The sequence below is a fragment of the Macaca fascicularis genome, chromosome 13 (assembly GCF_037993035.2).
Source record: "Macaca fascicularis isolate 582-1 chromosome 13, T2T-MFA8v1.1".
Taxonomy (NCBI): Eukaryota; Metazoa; Chordata; class Mammalia; order Primates; family Cercopithecidae; genus Macaca; species Macaca fascicularis.
In genome coordinates, this window is record NC_088387.1 from 53,521,233 (window position 1) to 53,534,349 (window position 13,117).

The following is a 13,117-nucleotide window of genomic DNA, read 5'->3' on the forward strand; positions in this document are numbered from 1 at the left end:
AAGCTATTGTGATGATGAAAAATAAAAGATAGTGTTACCCTTAGTAAATAAAACTGAGTTGTAAGAAAGGAGAGTCATTTGTTTGTTTGTTTGTTTTAGTAGAGATGGGGTTTCACCATGTTGGCCAGGCTGATCTCGAACTCCTGATCTCAAGTGATCCACCCGCCTTGGCCCCTCAAATGTTGGGATTACAGGCATGAGCCACCATGCCCGGCCAGAGGGGAGAGTTATCAATAGAAGGGAAAACAGAGTCATCACACCAAAAATGCATTAAACAGAGTCATATATTTATTTCAAAACATTAAGTTGACTTCCCATTAATAAATACTTTAACACTGAGTGTAGAAAAACTTGTGCACATTCTATAAAGACAATTTATTAAAGAATCAGAGAAAAAGACAGTTCTTTACCTCTAGGCTATTGATAAAACCATCTAGGAGTAGGAACAGCCTCAGGAATGTTACAGGGGAATTGAGGGAGGGCAAGAGAAGAGTTGATAAAATGAGGAAAAAGGTTCTACTCTCCTTTCTTTCCTGGGGCCTTAAAATTAAAAATCTGGAATTGAAAAATATACTTTCGGCCAGGTGCGGTGGCTCAAGCCTGTAATCCCAGCACTTTGGGAGGCCGAGACGGGCGGATCACGAGGTCAGGAGATCGAGACCATCCTGGCTAACACCGTGAAACCCCGTCTCTACTAAAAAATACAAAAAAAAAACTAGCCGGGCGAGGTGGCGGGCGCCTGTAGTCCCAGCTACTCAGGAGGCTGAGGCAGGAGAATGGCGTAAACCCGGGAGGCAGAGCTTGCAGTGAGCCGAGATCCGGCCACTGCACTCCAGCCTGGGCTACAGAGAGAGACTCCGTCTCAAAAAAAAAAAAAGAAAAATATACTTTCACACACATATCTGCTTCAATGGGTGCTGCCTTTCTCAGTCTTGGAGAAGAATCACACTAGTTAGTGGTCAGGTCAAAAATTGCACACAAGTTCCCAATTTTAGTCTAGGTTAGATCACTCTGGTTAATCATAGGGCCACGATGCCCTCAGAACTCAAGCAGGAGCTGCTGCTACTTGTGCTTAAAGCCGAGGCACAAACAGAATATCATTAACTGGAGAACTGAAGATGCTGCGCAATGCTAACAGTCCCTCTCAGAGGTTCTGCGTGGCTCTGAGTCCTTTCAGTGCAGTTGTTGAATTAACCCATCATCCAGCGAGCTGGCTGGTAGTTCAGCCCCTCCACTTCCTGCAGCTGCCGGAAGACACACTCATCAGGCAGTTGCCCAGGGCTCTCACCCATGGGGGGAACCCATCTGACCACTTTTTTTTTTCTGTAAACCTCAACTGAAACAGAATCTCACAGATGTGGGGTCCCCCTCCTAATTGTAATAAACGTTAGAGAAATGCGCCAGAAAGGAACAAAGGGAGACCCTCTCAGATCAGCCTCAACCCAGGGTGGAATAGGCCTCCTCTGGGCGGCTTCAGGGCACAGAAAAGACCCTCAGCTACTCCTGGCCTCCCCGGGTCTCTTTCCCAGAAGACACAACTTTCCAGGCTGTGAAAAGTAATAGAAGCCAAAACCCTCAAAGCCACCACTGCTCTCGGGAAGTTTTTGAGTAGGATGAGGAAGAAAGAAGAGAGCTCTCCTTCGTTTTGTTACACGATCTTGAGGCCAAGAGCAAGTAGAAGAGAACAAAAGAGGTTTCTTCCTGGTACTACAGATCAGCAACAGTTTCAGAGGGAAGCCTTGGCTCCGGTTCTGGTGCATTTCAAGATAACCGAAGGCCAAGACTTAGCCAAGGAAGGACACCAGCAGATCAACTAGATACGCTTTCACTTCTGTGAGTGTTAGAATCACAGGGGAGACTTTTTTTTTTTTTTTTTTAAGCTGGGGGAACCTCAGGAATCTCCTAGTTGAATTTCTTCATTTTCCAGAAGAGGCCCTGAGGCCTGGAGAGGGCAAGCAGCCTACTGAGGCTGCACAGCTTGTTCTATCTGCTTGGGGGTCATGGAGAGGGGCGGAGCGGCTGCAGTGAGCAATAGGATGCAGGGGAAGCTTGTGCGCCACGTGATGAGTTACATTCAGCCCCCCTGCACATGAAAACTTCCCACCCCTGGGCTCTTTCCCGTTGATTTGTCACGGAAGTGGACAGGTCCTGGACTGAGCTTGTCCGTGGGCTTCCCGCAGGAGGGGAGGAGGAATGCAGGAGTGTCTTTACTTCCCAGTTCGGGAGGCCACCTGGATGGCTTTGATCCACTCTGTGCGCTCTTTGGGGCTGGCCGCTTGCAAGAAATAGTGCACTTCATCTGCTGTGATGATCTCAAAAAGGTTCTCTTCCTCACTCTTCCTGCCTGGGGAAAGAGAAGGAGAATGGTAGCACACACGGGCATCAGAAAGACCACTTGGTCCACCCTTCTCTGCAAGCCACGAAATCTCTGTTTTCTTCGTGTTCTAAGGAAATTGACTATGTGGCTTTCAAACATACAAACAAGGTATGATTATAGAATAATTCATTGCACAGTTATATGTATAGTATTGATACAGTAGATACACAGTATGATTGTGTGTGTATATGTATTTTTAAGAAACAGGTAAAACACTTAAGGAGAAACATTTTCTTTCATAGTTTACAGGCAAACTAAATTTCTCACCTTGGTATAGCAACAGTGTTTAATGAGTAACCTCTAATAGTTCCTAATGGGTACCTTCCCTCTGCTCATAATATAAATCAAGGGTTGCTCCTGATATCTATCTATCTACCTGTCTTTCTGTTAATATAGATTTATATTTATAATATACATTTATATATTTATATTTATAATATGTGTGTGTGTGTGTATATATATGTTTACATACATACACAAAGCCAGACCTACCAATAGTACCACAAGTATAACCTGAACTGTTTTGCATCAAGGGCTAAGTCAGAGTTCTGCTGAAGACTAAAAGGCAATAACCTGGTCAATACTGTGACAAGGCTTAAAACATCACAAATCAAATAAAGAACCAGCATGCTCTCTGCCCCAAAACCAAAGTATAATTCTAGGTGGTGGGAGTGGAGGTGGGCAAATTCAGGCACAGTTAAACTCTAGGCATTTGCAATCATGATGTTTTCCTGTCAGCCTTTATCATACTACAAACCAAAATGTCAGGACAAAACCAGGGTATGGGATGTCAAAACCACATCTCCCCAGATATACCATTTGTCCTCAGCACCTGAGAAGTCAAACTACACCCACGTGGTTATTCCATGCACCAAATCATAGCCTTGTGGTCTGGGGTCCTCTAGTACAACCCCTTCATTGCTCTTCTTCTAAGCCATTGTGAAGTGATGGAGTTTTCCCAGCATTGCTTATGGACTTGCTTGAGGCATCCACAAAGCCATCCAACTCCCCAAGGCCTGGACAGCCTGGACAGCAGTTTGGAGACAAAAAATAACTCTTGGTTTCTCCAAGGTTTTCAGACAGGAAATTCATTCCTGCTATTTTTTTTTCTTTTCTTTTCTTTTCTTTTTTCTTTTTCTTTTTTTTTTTTTTGGCAGTGGGGGAGGGGGACAGAGTACTGCTCTGTCACCCAGGCTGGATTGCAGTAGCACAATCTCAGCTCACTGCAACCTGCCAAGTTCAAACGATTCACAGGCATGTGCCACGACACCCAGCTAATTTTTGTATTTTTAGTAGAGACAGGGTTTCACCAGGTTAGCCAGGCTGGTCTCGAACTCCTGACTACAAGTGATCTGCCCTCCTCAGCCTCCCAAAGTGCTAGGATTAAAGGTGTGAGCCACCATGCCTGGCCCATTCCTGCTTATCCTGATTAATTAATTGATTGATTAATGTTGGCCCAGGATGTCCAGGTGTGGGAGGGGAGTCTGAGCGGACACACCTCTCTCACACAGAAATTCATCTTACCATTCGAGTTGCTCTCCACTGAAGTCACCACACAGCCTCTCAAGTGAATTGCTCCCAGGGGATCTTCTGCCTAAAGAAGAAAGGAGTTGTTTGCTATGTTTCCAAAATACAGCATACAGACAGACCTCATCCTCTTGGTGAAAAAGCCAGACTCACTCTGGTATACATCAGGGTCCCCAAAATAAGTAAGAGCAGAAGGAGATTAAAGAAAACTGCTTCCAAATCTAGGGTCCTCCCAGATCCTCCACACCCTGCTTCAGTGGGCCTAGGAGGCTGGATGAGAAAATGCAAGTCAATCTGGACTTCAATCTAGAGAAAAGTGACAGGAGAGGTGGTGACGCTCAGGTCACTGTATCCCACCAAAAAAGAGCTACATGTTTCCAGAGCTCTTTGGTCCCATGCACCTGATGCAGCAATATAACCATCAAGGGGAAGTCAAATAGCCCAGTGCTACAAGCAGAGGCTGAGCACCCTACCCAGAGTTGTCTTCATGCTTTCAAAGTGGTTCATTTTACGGTGGAAAAAGCCCTCTTCAACAATCAACAACCCAAATTGCTGGATTTCATACCCTCTTCCAAGTTGATCTGGATGAGGAATTATCACCTTTATACATATTAAACCATGGACTGATTTCATTCCCCTGAAAATATCAGACTGGGGAAACAATATGTTGAGTTGACCAAATAAATTACAATATAGTGATATTTTGTTCCATCCCTAAGCTTATACTGACCTCAGAGGCCCAAGATCTCAGATCTTTGCATTGAAAGTAGATAGAAAAAGGTAGAGGAGAATGGGAGAAAAAAAAAGTGGGCCAGTAAAGAGAAAAAGGGGATATCAACAGAGTAGAGGGGGAATAGGAAGCCCCGATTATAAATGAAGTGGATTTATTTACTTGAATGGATGTAGGAACCACAGGATCTTACCCCAGCAGGGTCGTAGTAGTGCAGGTAGGCAGGGTCTTCTCTCAGGATGAACTTCCTCACTTTCCAGTTTTTCCTCCTATGCCCCTGTATCCAGGATCAACATCAAAAGAAAGGATGGTGAATTCCCAGCATCACTCTGCACATACAATACCTACAGGATAATTATTTGCTGAATTGAGAAAAGAAAGAGAAAATGAAATACTAACTCCAGGATAACAATACCCCAGCCTAGGTCTTTGTCAGGGAGATAGTGCTACAGCCAATTAATAATTTGGATGTTATTAGATCAAAGAGGTGGATTGAATTATTTCTAATTATTGTCTTCCAGCTTTAGTATGATATAAGGCAGTATTGAGTACAATGTACTATGTTAGGTAATGTAGGGGGAATAAAGAGGCTTAAGATGAGTTTATGATTTTTTAAGATTTAAAAAAGTTTTAAGATTTAAAAAATCTTTAAAGAGTTTATGACTTATGTTGAAATATAAAGTAGCAAATGCCCAAATCAAATAATTGGTACAGATAATGGATCCCAAAGGCATTAAGTAAGAAATGTGTGATTGTGGGTTTTGGATATCAAAGAAAGCCTCATAAAGATCTGCACTTATCCATGTGGGATGCAGGATTTAGATGGGCAAGATAAGGTGGGTAGGAGGACAATTGACAACACAAGAGCAGAGGTGGGAATGCAAAAGACATACTCAGGTATTGCTGAATAAGACCAGTCTGGCTAGAATGTAGGGTTTGTGAAGAGCAACAGAGGCAAGGTGGGAAAAGTGGACAGGGATTCAGTGGAAATAAAATGCAGGGTTTGTTGTTGATGGCTTTTGAGTAGGAAGTGAAAGAATGACAATTATATTTAAGAAGATTAATATGGTGACAAAGCACAGGATGGACCAGCTGGCTAGATTAAAGGAAAGCCAGGAAAAAGATAATAAGAAAGAAAGAATTCATTAGGGAAGGATCACAACGATCCAGCCGTAAAATTATTAGGAACTAAATCTTAGGTAGTTGCAGTAGGAGTGGAAATGCATGTTCCTATAACAGACATGACAAAGAAGGAAGAAGAAGAGGAGGAAGAGGAGAAGGAGGAGAAAGAAGAAGGAGGAGGAGGAGGAGGAGAAAAGGGGGAGGAAGGTAGGAGGAAGGAAAGAGGAAGGAAGAAAGAAGAAGAAAGAAGGTGACGACTTGTCCTTTCCCAATAGAATTAAACACTGACATTGTCTAGACTGAGTTTTAAGGGCGGAATTTGTGTCTTGCTTATCTTTGCTCCCCAGGGCCACAGTGCCTGGCATACAGCAGCTGCTTCATATCTGTTTGTACTTGCCATGAGTTGCCAAGTTATTTCCATTAGTGCATAGCAGATTTTAAACTGTCACGGTAAACCTGACTCTATGATTTCCCACAGAAAATTCAAATAACTTAACTCCAGAAGCCAAAAATAATATTATATTAAAAGATACATGGTTTCTATCTTGCCAATACAAGGAATATTATTTGTAATTTTTTTTTTTTTTTTTTGAGATGGAGTCTTGCTCATCGCCCAGGCTGGAGTGCAGTGGTGTGATCTCGGCTCACTGCAAGCTCCGCCTCCCAGGTTCATGCCATTCTCCTGTCTCAGCCTCCTGAGTAGCTGGGATTACAGGCGCCCGCCACCACGCCCGGCTAATTTTTTGTATTTTTAGCAGAGACGGGGTTTCACTGTGTTAGCCAGGATGATCTCGATCTCCTGACCTCATGATCCACCCGCCTACGGCCTCCCAAAGTGCTGGGATTACAGGCGTGGGCCGCCGCACCCGGCCTTGTTTGTAATTTTTAAACCACCACATATTGGCAAGCATGTATACAAATTTTCCAACATTTTTCATTGTACTTGTGCTGAAAGCAGTAAAACGTGTGTGGTTTTAGCAAACAGTGCCTCCTTTATAAATCCAGAGGAGCTTCAAGGAAGCTTTCAGAAATGGGCCTAAGTTTTTTAGCGAAACATTTGGTGAAGGAACTCATTTCCAAAGAACTTTCTGCTTCCTGAAGGATGGAGCTGGAACCCCTGCAGAGTCATATGCAAGGACAGAAAATATTCCTACCTGCTATATCATGTCCAAAATGGCTTTTGCAAAGCATCGACTTCCAAAAGTATACATTGCTGCTCTTTGCCTTAAGTAATGTTGCCCTTCAGAATAACGACACAAAAGTTGCCACCCCATACCGTTTCCTCTTCACTGACAGACACACATATCATGCTGTATTGCGCAATTGCTGGACAATCACCAACTTATTATGAGTCAATGGAAGAGGAAGGCAACAAGAGGATGTGAAATCAGCCAATGTTGCCCAACCACCATATTCCCTTTAAGCCCTCACTGACATCACAATGTGACACACTGAAGAGTTGGATGTTAGTGGTACATTTCTGGTCATCTTTCACTTAATGAGTATTTTCTAAGGAATATTAAGAAATGCTTGTATGCCTCGGATTTCCAAGAGTTGCCACTGAACTGTCAAAGTCATCTACTTATATTTGACTTAACTAGCTCCCCACGTGTTCATTGCCTATGATAAATCAAGAAGGATGCTGAACTCTGCAGCAGATACAAGAGAAGCATATATAACACATTGTTCCTCTCCCTCAAGGAATCTAAATGTGGTTGAGAATTAAACAAGCAGATACTTTATTCATTATTATAGCAGAAGCAATTACATAAAAAGGGATTATATTGAATGTAATCTAAGATCATTCGTCCTCAAACTTGTTGCCAAGTAAGATTATTTATCCTGGGATGAGAAAAGTGGAAATAATGGGGCAGGGGTGATGGCCTCCAGTAGGCCACAGCTACTTCCTATCTGTGAGGTGTGGAGCACAGGTGTCCTTTTTCATTATAACAAGGCTTCTATAAGGTTAATCGTGGCTAACTCCCAGCAGCAAACACCAGGGAGGCTTACTTTTGGATTTTAAAACAAAGTTTTAAAATTCTGAGAATTCCCTTGGGTGATTTTGATGTAAACCATGGTTACTAACCACTGAGCTAAGAGATTAGAAACATCAAGGGGAAGTGTCAATTCAAATTGAAAAGGTTTTTGCTCCCCATTCCCTGAAAAATAAAATAAAATTCAGAGGAAAGAATATTGGAAAAGAACAAAATTCCTGAATGCACATAGATATCTGTTTTCTTCACATAAAAAGGAAGCTTCTAAGAAAGACTATTTAACTTGTATACTGATAATAGAATAAATTCGCTTTTAAGAAAAAGGCTGGCTCAGTGGTTCTCAGCCTTGGCTGCACATCAGAATCAACTGGGAGCTGTAAAAATCCAGAGGCTCTGATTTAATTGGCCTGGCATGCAGTTTTAACAGTTCCCTGGGATATTCAAATGTGCACCAACTAAGCTAGCTAAGGCAAAATTGTACCTATCAAAGGCCAGGCAAAGGAAGGCAAAGGAAAACACGTAAGTTCAATCCTTGTCCCTATTGTCTTCAAAATACCTCGAGCCACCATTACCTACACACAGGTTTTGACCATCCCAGGTCTCCTACTGGGCTGCTTCACTGAGACATGGCTCCAGTCCAACTTTATCTACTCTTTATTAACCTTCTTCCTTGGCTTTCCAAGAGCCCCATTCTAGATTAGGGCTTGTCCAATCAACTAATTCAAGAAATAGCTGATAACAATATAGAATGATGGAAGAAATCAACAAAATAAGGAAATTCCCTCCCAAGTTACTGTTCTTGCTTTCTCCCAAGTTACTGTTCTTGCTTAATAGCCACATTCCAGCACCTGCAATCAAAGAACCAGGAACATAGGAATGTTTGTCAGAAGCAACGAGAAAGCAACAGCAGGCAAACTGTCCATGGGCAACTGCCCGAGCCTTCCCGGTGTAAGGCTGGCCCTGCCCCACGCCTTTCCTTTAATCTAGCCCGCTGGTCACCCTGTCATCAAAAATATTACAATAGTCCATGAATTCTTTATAAATCCTTGCCATATATTTCTTAGGATACTGTTCTCTTAAAACCTGATGTGAAGGTAATTTTTCCATTCGAATGTCCCACTTCCCCCAGTGAAACTCAAAATCCATACCTACACCTCCTTTCAGCTAGCCCAGCCCAGAGTCCCTCTTTATAAATGTAAATATGGGCTCTTCTCTGGTTCTTCCCTCCTTGCCCATTCCATTAATCACTAAGATGGACATTCAGGGTCCTAACATGAAGTAAATCAAATCCCCGAGTCCCATGGAGCCTATAGACAGTACGTGGAAATCTCCTGATGGTAACCGATTCTCTCCATTATATACTGAGCAGCGCTTTTAAGGCAGCTCACAGTGCAGCCAGGAAGGCAAGACCTTGGTCCTGCAAAGCAGCCTTGGCCTCTAAGATGCCTTGTACTAGTATCAACTAGCTTCCCCCTGAATATTCTCATGTCTTCCTGCGACTTCCTCCACCAGGTGCTGGCCCTGGCTTCCTCAGTCATCTTGGCCCCTGTCTATCTCTTACCTCTTGGCATCATAGGCTCTGGCACCTGGTAACCGACTGGGGCTCCTCAGCACTCCCCAGCCCTTGCCTCCAAGACTGATGGTGGCCTGTACCTTTGGACACCTGGACATCCCCCCAGGACTCTGTCCATTCCCTCAATCTGCATTTGACTTTTGCCTGCTGTTCCTGTGAACTGGCCTCTGCACGCCCGGGTTTCGGTCTTGCCGTGCCCTGCCCACAGACTGGAATGACTCTTCTCTGCTCTCAGTGGTGTACTCTGTTCCTCTTCTGGGCGTGGCCTGTTCCTGTTTTCCTGGTTGTTTTGAAGGGAGGAGGGACAGGTAAAATGGAAGTACTTTTACCATGGGACAGCTTTGTCTTTTGGATGCCATCTCTTAGACAATTTATCTCCTCCGGCCATATTTTTCTTGAAACATCTTTTTTTCACTATGATATGGATAAAAGAGGCATTTTCCTACTTGCAGGGACATCTTCTGCCCTGTCAAACTCAATCTTCCTGACCTAAAGCCACTTTCATATCTACAGAGCTACTCATCCGTCTTTCACTCCATGAGTTTCATTTTCTGCTTGACTATTAACCAAACAAACCAAAAGTCACTGGGTAACTTAGAAACAAAAAGGACCTTGTAAAGGGAGAAGGCTAAACGGGAGCAGTGGTGGCCACTCACCTGCTTCAGTAAACATCCCTGCTTGATAATGACCCCTCTGAATTCTTCTTTCAGAATCACATCATCATCACTGGAATTCTCTTCACAGAAGAACCCACTGTCTGGCTGTTGGGAAATCAAACAGCAAGCTGACGTCGCCAGTCTTTGGCACATTGCGACTTGTGCCATCTCCATTTCCCCCCTCCCCTCCAGCCATAAGGGCAGCCTCCTCATTTTCCTCCATTCCTGTGTACATCCCAATCTGAACTTCAAAGGTCCTTGATAAGCGAGTTTCTCCTCCTCCTTTTACTTGTTTCAGGGGTTGTTCCTTTCTTGCCTCCACTCAGGTGTGATTTTGTCAATATCCTTTTATTCTGGAGGGTTTCCCAAGCTGTATACTAACTTTAGCTCCATCTTCTTAACCAGGCACATGTCTGCCTTCAAAGCCTTCCTTCTCTTGGGATATCACAGTCACATCCTTGAAAGCAGGACAGGCTAATTTCTCATTCACAATACTATCACCAGCTCAACATTAGCCACTGAGGCCCCTCTTGGAGAAAAGTGAAAGCACGTGTCCAGCCTCTTCCCCTGAGGTTATGAGGGAATTGGGACTTGCTCAGCAAAAGTGGATGATGAATCAGACCGAGGAAGAGGAGCCACTGTGATGGGTATTTTTAGAATCCTGCATTGAAATGGCTGTAAATGGCCAGATCAAAGGACCGAAGAAAAAAAAACAGAAACAGACTGTGGAACTTCCCCTAAAGTGAAATGAAACTCTCTAGGGTGTTCACTTCATGTTTATAAGAAGGATGGTTCTCTTAGGCAACTTCCTAACTTCTGTGCTCTGATCCAAAATAGAAACAAAACTGCCAAAATCCCCCAAGAAATCCACCATTGCTGAATTTCTCAGGTGGCCTAAGAATAGGTTGACATTGTATAATACAGTGTTTCCCAATCCTGGGTAAGCATACTGTGGGAGGTACACAAGATGACTGCAGGAAGTGACATCTATGGACACATTTTGAATTAAGAGTCACATGTTTTAATGTACATTTGGAACAATGCACCTAACACATCAAACCTGTGATTTATAGCTTCCCCTCTGGAAAGGAAGTTGCAGGAGGGTGGGACTTTTGCCTGTCCCCCCAGCACGCTTGTCTATATGGCTGTATCTTCTTGTCTTAGAGAATGCTTGCCATGGACTAGGGTCTAAGACAGTTTTATAAATGAATTACTGCTTAGAATAAGAATAGATAGTTGGGAGGCAGAGGCGGGTGGATCACTTGAGGTCAGGAGTTCGAGACCAGCCTGGCCAACATGGTGAAACCCTGTCTTTACTAAAAATAGGAAAATTAGCTGGGTGTGATGGTGCATGCCTGTAATCCTAGCTACTCCGGAAGCTGAGACAGGAGAATCGCTGGAACCCGGGAGGCGGAGGTTGCAGTGAGCCGAGATGACACCACTGCACTCCAGCCTGGGTGACAGAGTAAGACTATGTCTAAAATAAATAAATAAATAAATAGATAGGAAATAATAAACTTGAAAATATCCATCAAAAATTTTTTTTTCAAGTAAACAGTAGTATCCTTTTATAATAACAAATTCACTTGGACAGGGCGAGTGTTGTGGAGAGGGCAGCTGTTGAGTTGGGAAATGCTGGTATAACAGAAGCTCTAAATGGGCCTGGAAACTTCAGGTATTTCCTTGTTCTTCCTGGCTGACGTCCCTACCCGCTGCCTAACAGCGCTCTGTAGACGTCTACGACCTGAAATCAATCTAGAATCTGCTCAGGGCAGCCTCCCTTACAGGAAGAAGAGATGGGGAGCTTTTCTTACAAAGTAGTAGAAGGCATCAGGGTTGTCCAGGAAAGGGTTTTCAGCAGTTCCATCCACTGCACTCTTGGACATGTCTCCAGCAGGCTGCAGATACCCCTCATTGAGCAGTGATGAAGCGATCATGAGGCCTTCCTGGCGATTCCTAACAGACTGGTTGGATACTAGCCAATCAATGACGCAGTTACCTACATGGGACAAGCACAGGGAAGGTTAACTCTTCCTTACGGAAGAACAAGCCCCTGACAATCACCCCTGAACTGACTCCAGCGCACCCACAGGTCTGACTTGTCTTGTCTCCCCTGTTATTTCAAGAAAGAGAAAACAAAATCAGTGGGATAGATACCCACTAGAAACAAACAAACAAACAAACAAAATTTTGTAAAGGGTTTTTAAGAACATCTACATGCTGCTTAAGAAGAAACACACGACCAGGTATGGTGGCACACCTGTTGTCCCAGCTACTCTGGAAGTTGAGGCAGGAGGATCACTTGAGCCCAGGAGTTCAAGACCAGCCCAGGCAACATAACAAGACTCCATCTCAAAATATAATAACTTTAAAAATAAAAAAATAAAAAAGTCTTTGTCAAAAAAAAAAAGCAACACATGCATCAAGGAAATGGGTTTTACTAACCCACTCACTTATCCCATTAATGGACAAACATTTACTGAGTACCTACTAGATGCTAGGTACTCTACTGGATGTTGGAGAAATTCCCTCAAGGACTGTAAAAGGGCATGATGGGTGTAATAAATAAGTCTTGTAACAAGTACTCTGCTATAAGTCAGTTGCGAGACTACTGGGTCTAATCTGAAGGTGGGAAAGAGGTGGAGGAGGTGAGAGAAGAGGGTTGTGCATGCACCATCAGGAAAAGATTCATACAGGAAGTGACACTGGGCAGAGGCTTAAAACATGAGTAGGCGTTTGCCAAGCATGTGAGGCAAGATGCAGAGGGACCAACACAGGCTGAGGGGGCAGCAGTGTGAACAGATGCACTCAGGCACAAAGCAGCCCCACGGGGCAGGGGAGGAGTTGGTGGAAAGAAGGCAAAAGGAAACAAGAGGAGGAGGGAGGTGAAGGGTGGGTGGGGAGAGCTTTGATGGCACAGTAAGAAATTTGACTAATGGGAAATCATTGCAAGTTTTTAAATAGGAAATAATGTGATGGCTATATGTCCTAAATTAAAATTTGATGACATCACCTGCACTGATTGTCATGCCTTTGCAGAGTCTAGCAGGGACCTTGAGAAATCATTTAAGCAACCTTCTGCCTCAAGAGATGATTGCAAAGAGAAGAAAATGAAATTGACCCATACTTTGGATTATT

The 13,117-nt window shown here is 43.6% G+C and overlaps 1 protein-coding gene across 2 annotated transcripts in view; it reads right to left on the minus strand.

Annotated features, from left to right (window-relative positions):
• Positions 1-266: 266 nt before the first annotated feature.
• Positions 267-13,117, minus strand: part of PLEK (pleckstrin) — a 56,894-nt gene continuing 44,043 nt past the window's right edge. For both annotated transcript variants that reach the window (XM_065527012.2, XM_005575708.5), the window contains exons 5-9: positions 11,794-11,978; positions 9,980-10,084; positions 4,828-4,911; positions 3,902-3,971; positions 267-2,344 (exon numbers count right to left, since the gene is read on the minus strand). In XM_065527012.2, coding sequence (XP_065383084.2) covers positions 2,208-2,344; positions 3,902-3,971; positions 4,828-4,911; positions 9,980-10,084; positions 11,794-11,978 — 581 coding nt within the window. In that variant the 3' untranslated portion in view covers positions 267-2,207. The remainder of the gene's footprint in view (positions 2,345-3,901; positions 3,972-4,827; positions 4,912-9,979; positions 10,085-11,793; positions 11,979-13,117) is intronic.